General features: G+C 34.6%; 1 protein-coding gene across 6 annotated transcripts; it reads left to right on the top strand.

The window, feature by feature from the left end:
• Positions 1–258: 258 nt before the first annotated feature.
• LOC111301211 (E3 SUMO-protein ligase SIZ1-like) lies at positions 259–11,869 on the top strand. 6 transcript variants are annotated; one of them, XR_002691476.2, is made up of 18 exons: positions 259–410; positions 575–612; positions 1,270–1,350; positions 1,900–1,942; positions 2,506–2,578; positions 2,829–2,991; positions 3,935–4,065; positions 5,082–5,150; positions 5,312–5,399; positions 5,489–5,564; positions 5,826–5,899; positions 6,129–6,236; positions 7,435–7,593; positions 8,416–8,520; positions 8,599–8,679; positions 8,762–9,971; positions 11,061–11,429; positions 11,514–11,869. XR_002691476.2 is itself a non-coding variant. In XM_022896714.2 (17 exons), exons 2-17 carry the CDS (start codon positions 589–591, stop codon positions 11,198–11,200), a joined length of 2,625 nt encoding a protein of 874 aa, XP_022752449.1. In that variant the 5' UTR covers positions 259–410; positions 575–588; the 3' UTR covers positions 11,201–11,869. The 6 variants fall into 6 exon arrangements, 3 of the variants coding, with proteins under 3 accessions (XP_022752449.1, XP_089600813.1, XP_089600812.1); XR_002691478.2 differs by having other exon boundaries at positions 520–612; XR_002691477.2 differs by having other exon boundaries at positions 516–612.
• Positions 11,870–13,524: the final 1,655 nt, after the last annotated feature.

Raw genomic sequence — 13,524 nt, 5'->3', positions numbered from 1 at the left:
GTTTCTGCTTCTGTGGCAGAATCACAGCCTAACATCAGCATGAACCAACGTACACACAAAAGTACTTTAAAACTACCCAAATTAAAAAAAAAAAAGTTTATTGCAAAAAAAGAAAAATAGAGGGCGTGACAAAAACCAGTACGCAACTTCACCGAAAGTAAACCCGGACGCGTTCCCCGTCAAAAAATCGGATTTGATAATCTGCGATACGTCCGGTCAAGTTTGTAATTTCTTTGAAAGAATTGGTTCTTCCGCTTTGGTCTCTTTGGTCAAAAAAGAAAAAAAAAAAAAAGGACAAAGAGAAACCGACGTCGGCGTCCTCTATACTCTGAGTCCTATTTCCTGGATTTCTCATCCATTCATCAAATTTTCCTTTTTACTTTTCCTTTTTATTTGTAATCAGAAAAATCGTAAGTTCCTTTAATTTGATTATTTGATTATCTCTTTCTTTGAGGATTAATTAATTAATTAATTAAAATTCGTTAACGCGGTTTTATTTTGGTTTTGTTGATTAGATAGATTGGTAATATTTGAGCGTTTAGGGTTCTGATAACTGGTTTTTGCTTCGCTACAGAGTGTAAACTGAATATGGATTTGGAGGCCAGTTGCAAGGTACTTTTATTTTTTTTAAAATAATTTAGCTTTTTTTTCCCCTATTTTGAGTAGCCCCAGTAATTTTTTCCTCTAAAAAAATGGTATGTAATTATATAAGACTTAGCTGTTGAATATTGTCAGAGAGTAGAATTTTTTTACATCCCTTGAATTATTTTTTATCAAATTCAATTGACTATGCTAACGGTTTTTCGTGATATTTTAATTTAATTGAATTGTTGGATAGCTGGTAAGCCATTAGATAAGGGGTATCGACTGCTGAACTTAGTTTCGGTAATGGGGATTTCCTCTTGTTGCAACATATAGTGTAGCTTAAGTGGTTTTAAGTTGTGAGTAAGCTTATTATGGATGCTTTTTTTTTTTTTAGTTCTTTTGTTTGGTGGAATTTGTATTAGCTGTGATCCTGTGACTGCGAATAAAGGACATTTTAACTGCCTTCTCTAACTATCATACAGCCACTTTCAATCATGGCATTTTTTTATTTATCATTGTTGTATCTTGTTAATTAGAGTATCAGGCCAACCACTTAAGCTGTATTTTAGTAGATAAAATTATGTTTTCAGTTGCTTCTCGTTATGGTTGATGCTAATATATTGACGCTTTTTTATTTCAATCTGTTTGTGGAGGGCTTATTCAAATATCATATTCCTATTGTAGGATAAATTGACACACTTTCGAATAAAAGAACTCAAGGATGTTCTCACTCAATTGGGTCTTTCAAAGCAGGGGAAGAAGCAGGTTAGGGGCTTCAGATAATTCACTGTATTTTACTTAGTTTCATTTTCTTGTATGATTATTAGGGAATGTCTTTGTTGAGTCTTAACTTCATAGCAGCTGTATGGTCTTGTTCTTATTATCCTGATTTCATGGTTCCCCCAGTTTTTCCTTTCTGCATTTTTCTCTGTATAAAGCTAGTAATTATTTTAACTTTTAGTGTTGTTTAACGAGCTCACATTATTTGACCAACAAAAAGGATAGGTGGTAGGTGGAGTTTTACTTTTTTCTCATTTTTAGTTCATGAACAAGCTTTTGTTTCTACTTTTAGTATATTGAGTGTGCAGAGGTGAACCATGAATTTTTATCTGTTTGCTTGTGAGGTGGTTGGAATTGAGCTGTGTGGCTTCTAAATCTGTTAAATTATTTGATGGCAGATTTAGCAAATTTAACAGCCTTAAACTTTTGAGGACTATGATGATTGTTTTTCTGTCAGTTGTATGCGTTTTTATTATAACTTGCACCTTCATGGTGTAGGATTGTATTTGACCTTTCTGTAAATTTCATTTATAGGACCTTGTTGAGAGGATATTAGGTGCTCTTTCTGATGAACAAGGTAAAATATTTCTTCCCAGCTTTCTCTCTCTTGTTCTAGTAACTACCAGAGTGATTAATGGATTCTAACATCTTTTAAATATTTATTCTTTTTGGTATTACTATGCTAGCCTGAGACAGGCTGTTAAGAGTGCTAGTATTAAGCTGTTGATAAGCTTGTGTCTGCAATGCACTCAGAGTCATATTGTTGAATGTGAAATAATAATGTTTATTATTAGAAATGTTATAAAAAGTTTTTTTCTGCCTAATTTTGCTTTAGGTTTTCTGGATCACAGAGACTGTAGGTTTTAACTATTTTATCCATTAATTTCTTTATAATTTGTTGATGCTTCCAATGGCTCTCTGTAAATTTTGTTTGTTCTATGAGTGCAGTGTTTTGGTGAGGAAAGGGAGGGAAAGGGTTACATACAAGTATGCTTGTCAGTAGAATTGTACCATTTCCTGAATTATTAGTATCACTAAACTCTAGATAGTTCAAATTTTGCTTTGAAATCTGTTTATTCTGTTCAGAAACTACTCATCTTAGCCTTTATAATAAGGTTGTTTTTACTTGCTGTTTCCTAGTTGCAAAGATGTGGGCAAAGAGGACTCCTGTGGGAAAGGAACAGATAGCAAAACTTGTTGATGACACATATAGGTTTGTCTTTCCATTTATGATTTAAGTTTATTGAAGATTTAGATGGTAATATTTGCCATGGGGTTAGTTTCTTTTTCTTTTGAACTAGGTATATTTACCATTGAGATATGACGATGCTGGCCAATTGGGTCTAGTATCTATCCACTTGTGATTATTATATCCTTTCTAGTACCTGTATTTCCTCTCTCCAAAGTGTATTTCTTTTATTTTCTGTGTTTTGATTTCTCTAAAATGTCTTTCTTGTCCTCAGGAAGATGCAGGTTTCTGGAGCCACTGAATTGGCATCGAAGGGACAGGGCGTGTCAGACAGCAGTAATGTTAAAATTAAAGGGGAAATAGATGATTCCTTTCAATCAGATATAAAAGTTTGTTGTCCCTGTGGAAGTCCATTGGAGACTGAGAACATTGTCAAGGTAATGATAGTAATGTTTTTTTCCTCATTATTGCCTGTTAATGATGATGTGATGTCACAAACATGCGATTGGAATACTGGGGTGGCTGTACCTATTTAAGATCAATTTCATGTTGCTTTATCATGGCTCTTCAAGTCTGGGATTGCATTTTCATGATTTGAAATGATACGTTATGCTCGATTTTCATAACACTTCTGCATTTTGCTGGTATCATTTTATGATTTAGATTTTTTGGTCCTTTGACTTGTGTAATTAGATGCAAAGTCTTCATCAGTAATTTTTTGTAATTCTTTAGGCTTTGAGGTCATAATGAATCTGGTAACTGTTCGACTGGTTATGGGAAAACTGTCTTTGTAGAAATTGTAAATAGGTCTGAGGCTATAAAAAGATATAAATAGATAGATTAGGATAGCATTTTTGAATTTGCCAGGAAACACTGACTTTGAATAAGAGTGTATATATTCAAGTACGTTAGGCTTTCTCCTGGATTTTCTTCTTGCCCCTAAGTATATGATGGAACATTTCATCTTCCTATGTTGATATTTACCCTAGAACAGAAATAGACATCTTTCCTAGTGGCCTTCTGCTACAATAGGTATCTTCTAATGCAGCCTTCTATATTTCTTTTCTTTCATATGAATCTTGCCCTGATGAAATTATATGAGTTACGTTGCTTTTGAATCTTGTTTTATTGCTGCATTTTTTAGTGATTCATACTATAATGATATCAAGGTATCATATGTTGTAATCAAAACATATTATCATTTCTGTTCTTAGTTCTGGTTCCTATGATATACACTTCTCCATTTTGATAAGAGATACATGGATTCTGAAGACATCCGCTTCTTTTTTATCCTTCTCTATAACATTGTGCTTTACTTCTACATTTCTATACTCAAGCTGAATTACTGAATTTTGTGCTCTGCCCTTGTTCTAATGACAGTGTGAGGATCCCAGATGCCAAGTGTGGCAACATATTGGTTGTGTTATAATTCTGGAGAAGCCTATGGAGGGAAATCCGCCAGTTCCTGATTTATTCTATTGTGAGATATGTCGACTAAGCCGCGCTGATCCGTATGTCTCTCTCTTTTTATGTTTGTATGTCTTTGCCTACCTGCTCATCCAGGATGTATGATTATTTCAAATTGATGGTCAAGCTATTTGCCTGTGTATAGTTTGGTTGGTTTCTGAAGTTTAATGTTATGATATGGAAATTTGTGAATATATTTCTTATATTTCACATCTCATTGAATATGTTCCATATTTATGGTTATCTGTGTTGCAATATTAACAGGGCAGGCGTTTGTAGTGCAGTTTGGTTGGATAATGTAATTACTGGTTTAACTTCTTTGATAGTCAGAATGTGTAATTAGGATGCAAGACTTGTAAATATAGACTTGGTTTTGTGCCACCCACTACTAGGCAGAAGAAAGAAAAGAAAAAAGAGATAAGTATGAGAAAATGTACAAAGTAGTTTTTTTTAGTGCACATGAAATTGAAAAGCATATATTTGAAACGATCAAATCAATTTGAATGTGGAATCAAATCCTATATTTTTTGTGGGAAAATGAGGAATATTTCCTTCTTCTTTCTATGATTTTTTATTATTTATTCTGATGTTCTGTACTCTTAACTCATTGAGCTTGCATCTAATCTCTCAGTGAAACCAATTTTAGCAGTGGCTTTATATATTAATAATATAGATTAGGAGAATTGTGATTTAAGGTATATGAAAGACCCTATGATACTTTCATATTAAGGATTCTTTTAAGATCAAAATACTGTTACTTGTAGCTATAGGATATTCAAAAAGTTAGTGCTAAAGTAGGTCTACTACAAATGAAACAGACTATTTATCTAGTAGTTTTATGCTCACTGCGTCCTATATATTTTTTCTGCATTAATAACGATTTCATCATAACTATATTCTGTATTTGCACTGTACTTTGTATTCTCATATGTACCTAGACTCTTTTACTGGACATACCATCTAATGGGTTTCGAAATTCTGTTCAATCTGTTAGACCTTGATTTTAATTGGAAGATTTATTTTCCATTCTTTTAATTCATTATGAGGTTCCCTTCTGCAGTTTTTGGCTTACTATTGCTCACCCTTTATATCCAGTGAAGTTGGCTATTACAAATATCCCACCTGATAGGTGAGTGCGCTATATGAGAAACACTAAAGCTCTTTATTTCCTCCATAAACTTCTTGTTCATTTAGGTGTGAATATCGTCATGTTTATATTTATGCATAATGCTTTATTACTTTGCTTGTATTAGTTTTTTAGTTTAGTAATTCAGATCTGACATTTTACAGTACAAATCCAATGCAAAGTGTGGATAAAACATTCCAAATCACCAGAGCAAACAAGGACTTACTGGCAAAACAGGAGTATGATGTCCAGGTTGGCTAGTGTAAAAAAATGTGTGTGGTTTGATAATGTTCTTTTTGGTTATCTATCGTAATGTTTTTGTTCTTCATCTTGTCAAATAGGCATGGTGCATACTTATGAATGACAAGGTTCCATTCAGGATGCAGTGGCCTCAATATGCAGATTTGCAGGTCAATGGTATGGTTATTAATGTTTTGCTTTGACTACTTTGCAGTTAACGGCTCCTTTTGCTACTGTTTATTGAATTTGTTGTAATTTAGAAGCTTGCTTGGATCTAGCCAAAAGAAAAATGAAGCATGCTTAGCGTTTTTGCCTTTTATTTCTACTAATTGCTGCATCTTTGTTCTCCATTTTGACATTGAATATTTTCAATGAACTCTCCATTTCAGTTTTGGTCAGTAATCATTTTTTGGGTATACAACTGAGCTTTTTAAACAGGTGTACCTGTTCGTGCAATTAATAGACCTGGCTCACAATTGCTTGGGGCTAACGGCCGTGATGATGGTCCAATTGTGAGTTCTGTCCTTCTATAAAAGAGATTAGTTTTGTTTTGTTCTCAATGTATATGTAATCTTATTCTCCATAGATTTTACCTAAACGTGTGTATGCATCTGATTGGAATGGGTGGGAATCTAGCAGGCAGGTTATTGCATGTGTTTTGTAACCCTATTAATGCTTTCTTTTTACCTATTTAAGAAACGGTGTTCTCTAAGCACTTGTTTTATTTCTATTTGTTGTCAGATAACTCCATGTACCAGAGAGGGGATTAATAAGATAACTTTGACTGGATGTGATTCTCGTGTATTCTGTTTTGGAGTTAGAATTGTTCAAAGGCAAACAGTTCAACAGGTATGTTAACAACTTCAAATTTATATGTTGAGATTGACTTTGTGATTTTCCTTACACTGGAATTAGTAGATTGATTGCATTGCTGTCTGATGGGCTTTTGAAATTGAAAATGATTTATGCTTCTTCTTTCAAAGTAAAGAAGCTCTGCTTGTAATAATTTCTATCCAATGCTTGCAAGTTCTGTCATTGATTTTGGCAGCATTGATTCGAATGAGACTAAAGCAGAATAGAATGCACATATATTTAGTGCTGTCATATTTGGCTGTTTTGTTTTCATATATCTGCATTATAGGTTTATTTCTTGTTTCTTGTAAAAATCACTACAGATTAGACTCTCAACCACTTAGTTATAAGTTATCTTACTGGCATTTTTGGTGAAGTGCCTGTCTCAACACGACATTGACGTGGGTATGGGATCCAAGTCAGAATAGACTGGGGAGAATGCCACAACATGATTAAATCGTTGCTCTGAACAAAGCTTTCTTTTCACCTTTCTCTCCCTTTTGCCTTCTTCAATTGCTTCAAAAATCTTCATACCACACAATGAAGAAGAATTAGTTATCATCAATTGAGGAAATTGGGAGGAAAAGAATGTAGAACAAAGAGAGAATGGGGTTTTATCATAGGAAACTTGTGATCATGAAGATTGACTGAAGGAAGAGGTTGGAGCTAGAAAAAATGGAGAGATTACAATATAGGAAGAGGGAATATCTAGAAACAAAGAAGAGAAAAGGGGGAAATACATGAAATTTGGGGCTTTCATATTTAATGATTTGGTTTTAAACTTTTTCATAAAGGGCTAAACTCTTCACATATTTAACATGGCAACTTAGTTTAATTTATCAATTTTTTTTTGTTTGTTTTGGCTCATTTTTTGTACATGCTGTTTGTTTGCCTAGTCTGGGCTCATTGCAATGGCTGAGAATGAAAAAGGCAATCAGATTTCAGCATGAACTTATTTAAATGTTTTGGGCTGGCAAAGGGGTTTTATGATTATGTTTTGTTTCCGAGACCAAAAACCAATAATACGAAATTCTAACTTGAGGTAAAAGATAGTTGAAATACTAACTATAATATTAAGTATCTTTTTACCATAATTTGAACAAATCCCTGCATGTCTATGCAACTGAAGCTTACCTTGCTATATCTGTATTTTTATCATTCTTAATGTTCATTTTATATTTGTGGCCTGGCCTAGATACTTAACATGATTCTTGAGACTGATGGTGAACGTTTTGAAGATGCTCTTGCTCGTGTTTGTCGTTGTGTTGGTGGTGGAACTGCAACAGACAATGGTGATAGTGACAGTGAACTAGAAGTTGTTGCCGATTTTTTTGGAGTCAACCTACGCTGCCCTGTGAGTTAAATGGTTCTGTAAAATGCTAGCAATCTCTTGCCTATATGTCTGGAGCTGTGCACCACTTTTTATGCTAAGAATATTTCATGTTTAATTGATTGGCCATCATTTTTCAAGTATTTAAATAGTTTATCTTGTAAAGCATGCCTCGAAGAGATGGTTATTGTGCTTTGCAAAATTAATGAATCAAATGCTTCAAGTATCACTTGCCTACCAGCATATTGACTTTAAAGCATCAATAGGGGAAGCATACGCGGTTGTCATGCATGGTGGTTGTAGTATTAATGTTGGCTGAGGCTATCATGGATCATCATGAAGGTGTTCTTAGTGTTAAAAAATGCACTTCATCTTACTTCCTGCTGTAAAGCTGCATTATATTTCCTTTCTACTGTTGGAGCCAATATTATAATTGGACAATTTTGTCCAAGTTGATGGTGTGACCTATATGACAGATTTATTAGTCTACATGGACAATATGTGCAGTCATGTGCATGTGCTTTATTCCATAAAGAACTTAACTTTATTGTAGCACCATTCAGGCTCATCTATTTGCGTGCTTATCCTAGGACCTACTAATTTAATAATCTGTCTGTTTTTCCTTTCAATAGTGTGTTTTATGTAGCTTTCTGTAGAATATGCAATTTTTTCTAAGCTGAATGCCACTAAGTCATGTAAGAGGGGATAATTCTGCTACCTCTTCTTTGTTTTCCACAAATATTCAATGCTAATGGGATTTGAATGAATATTTCATTACTGCACCTTTCTTTTGAAATTGCTCTAATTATTTCTGACAGTCATTTTTATGTCTTTTACCTATGATAGATGAGTGGTTCAAGAATGAAGATGGCTGGAAGGTTTAAACCCTGTATTCACATGGGCTGTTTTGATCTTGAAGTTTTTGTGGAGCTGAACCAACGGTCTAGGAAGGCAAGCAACTATAATAATAAGTTTATTGTTATTTGTAATTCTTTTAGGCTTTTGACAAGCATTTGTATTTGATTGCAGTGGCAGTGCCCGGTTTGCCTGAAGAACTACTCGTTGGAGAATGTTATAATTGATCCTTATTTTAATCGCATCACATCCAAGGTGGATAGCGGTTTGGTTTTCCTGTATTTTCTACTTGATATCAATGTGTGATAACTGATAATGATGATTAACTGTGGTACAGATGAGAAATTGTGGAGAAGATATTACCGAGATTGAGGTCAAGCCTGATGGTTCTTGGCGTGCAAAGGCTAAAAGTGAAAATGAGCGTAGAGAACTTGGTGATCTTGCACAATGGCACTCTCCTGATGGTACCCTATGTGGATCTGGCAGTGCTGAAGTTCAGCCAAGGGCTGAAACATCCAAGCAGATCAAACTTGAAGGTGCTTCAGAAGTTCATACTGGTTTGAAACTTGAAATCAGGAAGAATCAAAATGGGTTCTGGGAGGTTAGCAAGCCTGAATTTATGAACACCTCTTCTGGTAATAGATTACAAGAAAGGTTTGAAGATCGTGAGCAAAAAATTATCCCAATGAGCAGCAGTGCCACTGGAAGCGGTAAGGACGGTGAAGATCCTAGTGTAAATGAGGATGGTGGTGGAACTTATGACTTTACAAGCAATGGGATTGAGCTTGATTCCATGCCTCTGAACATAGATTCTGGATTTGAATTTTCTGACCGAAATCCATCTGTACCGGCGGGAAATGCAGAAGTTATTGTTCTTAGTGATTCAGATGAAGAGAATGAAATATTGATATCTTCTGCAAGTGCCTATAAGGATAATGAAAATGATGCTGTTGCAGTTAATTTTCCAGTGGCTCCTGGTATTTCTCATCCATATTCAGAAGATCCAGCTCTTGGGACTGCTGGTAATTTGGATCTTTTTGCCCCTAATGGTGAATTTGACATGCCTTTATGGTCCTTACCTCCAGGAAACCAAGAAGGCTCAGGGTTTCAACTATTTGCTGCAGATACAGATGTCTCAGATGCCTTAGTTGATCTGCAGCATAATCCTCTCAATTGCCCTTCGTCAATGAATGGCTATACATTGGCTCCTGAGACTACAATGGGATCTGCAACTCTAGTCCCTGGTTCTTCCATTGGTCAGACCGATATGGATATAAATGATGACTTGGTTGACAATACCTTGTTTGGCGGAGAAGATCCCTCTCTTCAGATATTTCTTCCGACATGTCCTTCAGGTGCATCAGCGCAGTCTGGTTTGAGAAATCAAGCTGATGTCTCAAATGGCATCCGTACTGATGATTGGATTTCGCTTAGGCTTGGAGGTGGTGCAAGTGGTGGTCATGGGGACTCAGCAACAGTGAATGGATTGAATTCAAGGCAGCAGATACCTTCCAGTGAACGTACTATTGATTCTTTGGCTGACACTGGTTAGTTTCCCTGTTCTTTTTAAGTGCTATAGTGTTGTAACTTATGTTTAAAATTTACCATATCATGGCCAGTGAATAGGAAATGCTTCTAGCTGGTTACATGCAAGGATGTGTTCTTCTTGGACAGTGCTGGTATAATTGTTGAGTTTGATTATTAAGAGATCTGTTCTAGAGTTGTTTAAATATTTAATTGCCAATCTTTTTAGTTACACATTATTTGATACTGGGTTTTCTCTTTTATTTGCAATTTGCACATGAATTTTGTTGCAACTTGCAAGTGACTATTACTAATACTATCAAATTAGAATTTATTTATATTTGGATTCAAATGAAATCCTTTTCGTTCTTATTAATTGAAGTGCAATTAATGATATTTTTTTTGTTCGGGAATAATTTGTTCTTGAATACAGTGAAAATCAAGGTATTTAAAAAAAAAAAAAGAATACACTTTGCAAAATTAATAACTCATATATTGTCAGGTCAAAAATGAAATTACTTCTGTGCAAAATTAAGGAAACATGATGTAGGATATGATCAAAATATCATATATAATAGATATATGATATATTTATAATAAATTAACAGAAGTTCCACTCTTCTTTCCTTAAAAATGCCTATATGTGTGAAATTAGGAAACATTAATTATATGATAAGTATAGTAAAAATAGAACTAAAATATAAATAGTTATAATATTTTTGTACTAACAAACATGAGCCACTTTTATGCTATAATATTTAGTAACCATGTTAATCGTACTTTGGGGTGTCAGATCTGGGTATGTGTACAACATGAGCATGTTCATTTTTCTAAGTTTTTTTATATATTTGGAGGTCAAACCTCTGTGATGTCTGTCATATATGTGTTGGACAGGGTTATTTCGAGGAAAATGAAGAATTGGAACAATATAGATTAGTAAGTGGATATCTTGATTAATGTTTAAGATGGTATTAGTGCGGTGTTTGTTGTGCTAGATCTGGCGTATAAGTTCCTGGAATCATAATTCACTGCATTAGCATTTCATGGCTCCATAATTCTCTTTTTTTTTTTTTTTTTTAATTTCTGGCACTGACTGTTCCTCCTTTGTGCAGCTTCTCTGCTGCTTGGTATGAACGATAGTAGATCTGAGAAGTCAAGTAGGCAAAGATCAGAGAGCCCTTTCTTATTTCCTCGGCAAAAACGTTCTGTAAGGCCAAGATTATATTTTTCTATTGACTCGGACTCTGAGTAATTGGGCTTGTTTGCCTAAAGTTGCTGGCCCTCCCTTATGAATTTTTTGGGAAACACGAGGTATCTCATGAAGAAACTCGGTGATCACTCATGAAGAAAGTTGACTGGTATTTCAGTTAACATGAAATGAAAATTTTCAGAAGGAAAGCCCAGCTGAAGGAAAAAAAAATGGCTGCAAGGGAACCATGCACCGGCCTTGAGCTGGCAGCTGCAGAATTCTTTGTTAAATGGTGAGCCCAAGGCCTTTTATACTAGTTAGTGTTGCCTGCACATTCAATGAAGCTCTACACTTCTAATTCTATGCGTTGTAACAGGATTTTTACAAGCAGTTTTCACCCTCAGTTATTAAGACAGATCAGCATATGCGATTAAATTGTACAGTTAGTGATTTAGTCTGAAAATTGGAGTTGATCCATTGGTTCAAAATCTTTGGGTGCGGTGGGGGACAAGGGTCCCACCATTTTACCGTCTTCACAAGGATATCGAGATCAAATAGTATGTAAATTCTCTCAAATTCAGTTATTTATAGAATTTATTCCTTTTGCCAGACAGATTTCCCTGCCAAGCCATTACTGGTCGATGTTTTTAACTTTCCATAATTAGATTTGTTTGTACTTGCTAAGCTTTTTAATGGCTGAACAGCTTTTATTAAGTGCATGACGTTATTGTCTGGGTTCTTTTTTTATTCTTCTAATCATGAACCGTAAAAGAGGAAAAACAAATTGTGCATTCTCTTAAAGGAGGAGACATATTTGTTCACAGAATGAGTCCATTGTGGCAAAGTTCTCTTTCTATTTTGTGGTATTAACATTATAAATTGGATTAATGTCATGAATGCTTTTTAAATTATAATGAAATAATGAAAACGTTTAATGTATTATTTAAATTTAAAAAAATTTTAATATAGTATTTTAACTATGAACATGAATCTGGTAGTAAATATATGATATTCGATGATTAATATTAAATGATGATATTTAATGGGTAAATAATCATTCAAGTATTATGTCAGTTAATAAATTTATTATTTAAATTTTTAAAATTTAGGTATTATATTTTTTAATATAATTTAAGGAATATATATATGACATTAAACCTTATAAATTTTGGAAGACTCGAAATGGATGCACAGCCATTTATTCCAAATGAAAGTTGTAAGAGACGGTATCAGTGATCTCATTCCTCATTTGCAAAGACAGCCTCGGAATGCCTGAAGCTGTCACAACCAGGGCAATTGTGCAACCTCCAGTGAATATAAATGTAAGAGGCAGAAGTGCCGTTTGTACTATGGGCACACAACGGAAATGCCAGCTTTGTTTCCTGAGCCAAAACCAGCAAGCATCAGGAAACAGAAAAAAATGTGAAAGAACAATGACACTATTACAAGGTTAAAACAAAACATGATTAGCAATAAGAAAATTTATTACAAGACCAACTGAAAATACATACATAATCTAGAACATTTAGGCAGATATAGAGAGTTAGAGACCCATAACTTGTCAAAGAAATTTCACTTGACTTTTCTAAGACAATGGTCCCTTGTACCATTAAAAAAAAACAGAATTTAATTTTCCTTTTAAGTCAACCAATTACGTTACTTACTCATACAATAATTTCAAATTGATGATGTTACATCAGTTCAGTTTAACATGGCCAATCAACGGCGGTTGTTGCACTCACCTCATCTAATGCAACACAGACTGTTCCTCCTGTTTCCTGGCAGAGATTTTTGCATATGAACATTTCTGCAGCAAGGCCAATAACTGAGTGCATTTCTGAATGGTCTCCATTATGTCTCCAGGACACAAGTACAGAGTGCAGAATATATATTGAGAACTTCACGGTGACCATATGATGGAATTTGATTCAGATACCCATCTACAAGATCCAATGCATTCTGTATGGAGGAATCACTTGAACAAACCGACTTACTCATCAAAGCTTTTGTATGAGGCTCTGGACTACCAGCAAGATCTGTCAAGCAGTGAGCAACCCCATCTTTTAGTCACAAGGCCAACTTGACTAAGAGGATTCTGGTAAAAAAAACTGCCTGATGAAAACCTCAACATGTTTTGCAATGACAGCAATTCGACTGGGTCGAAAATCCATCTCTGAATCTGCTAAATACAGCAAAACAAACAGCAATCAGTTGATAGTTCATGTAAAGAATCAAGGAATTTTATTATTTTTAACTTCATTACATTACCCTCTGTCATCTGATGGGAAGGCCTAATTCAGCTCCTACCTCCCCAACTTAAAAAAAAAAAAGAGAGAGGAAAAATGATAAACTAATTCCAAGGAGCATGCTTCAGCATCGCTTACTTT

Source organism: Durio zibethinus, chromosome 15, assembly GCF_047325235.1.
Source record: "Durio zibethinus cultivar Kanyao isolate XHJ-2024 chromosome 15, ASM4732523v1, whole genome shotgun sequence".
In the NCBI taxonomy this organism is placed as follows: Eukaryota; Viridiplantae; Streptophyta; class Magnoliopsida; order Malvales; family Malvaceae; genus Durio; species Durio zibethinus.
The sequence above is the reverse complement of the archived record's forward strand: the minus strand, read 5'-3'. Positions and strand labels throughout refer to the sequence as shown.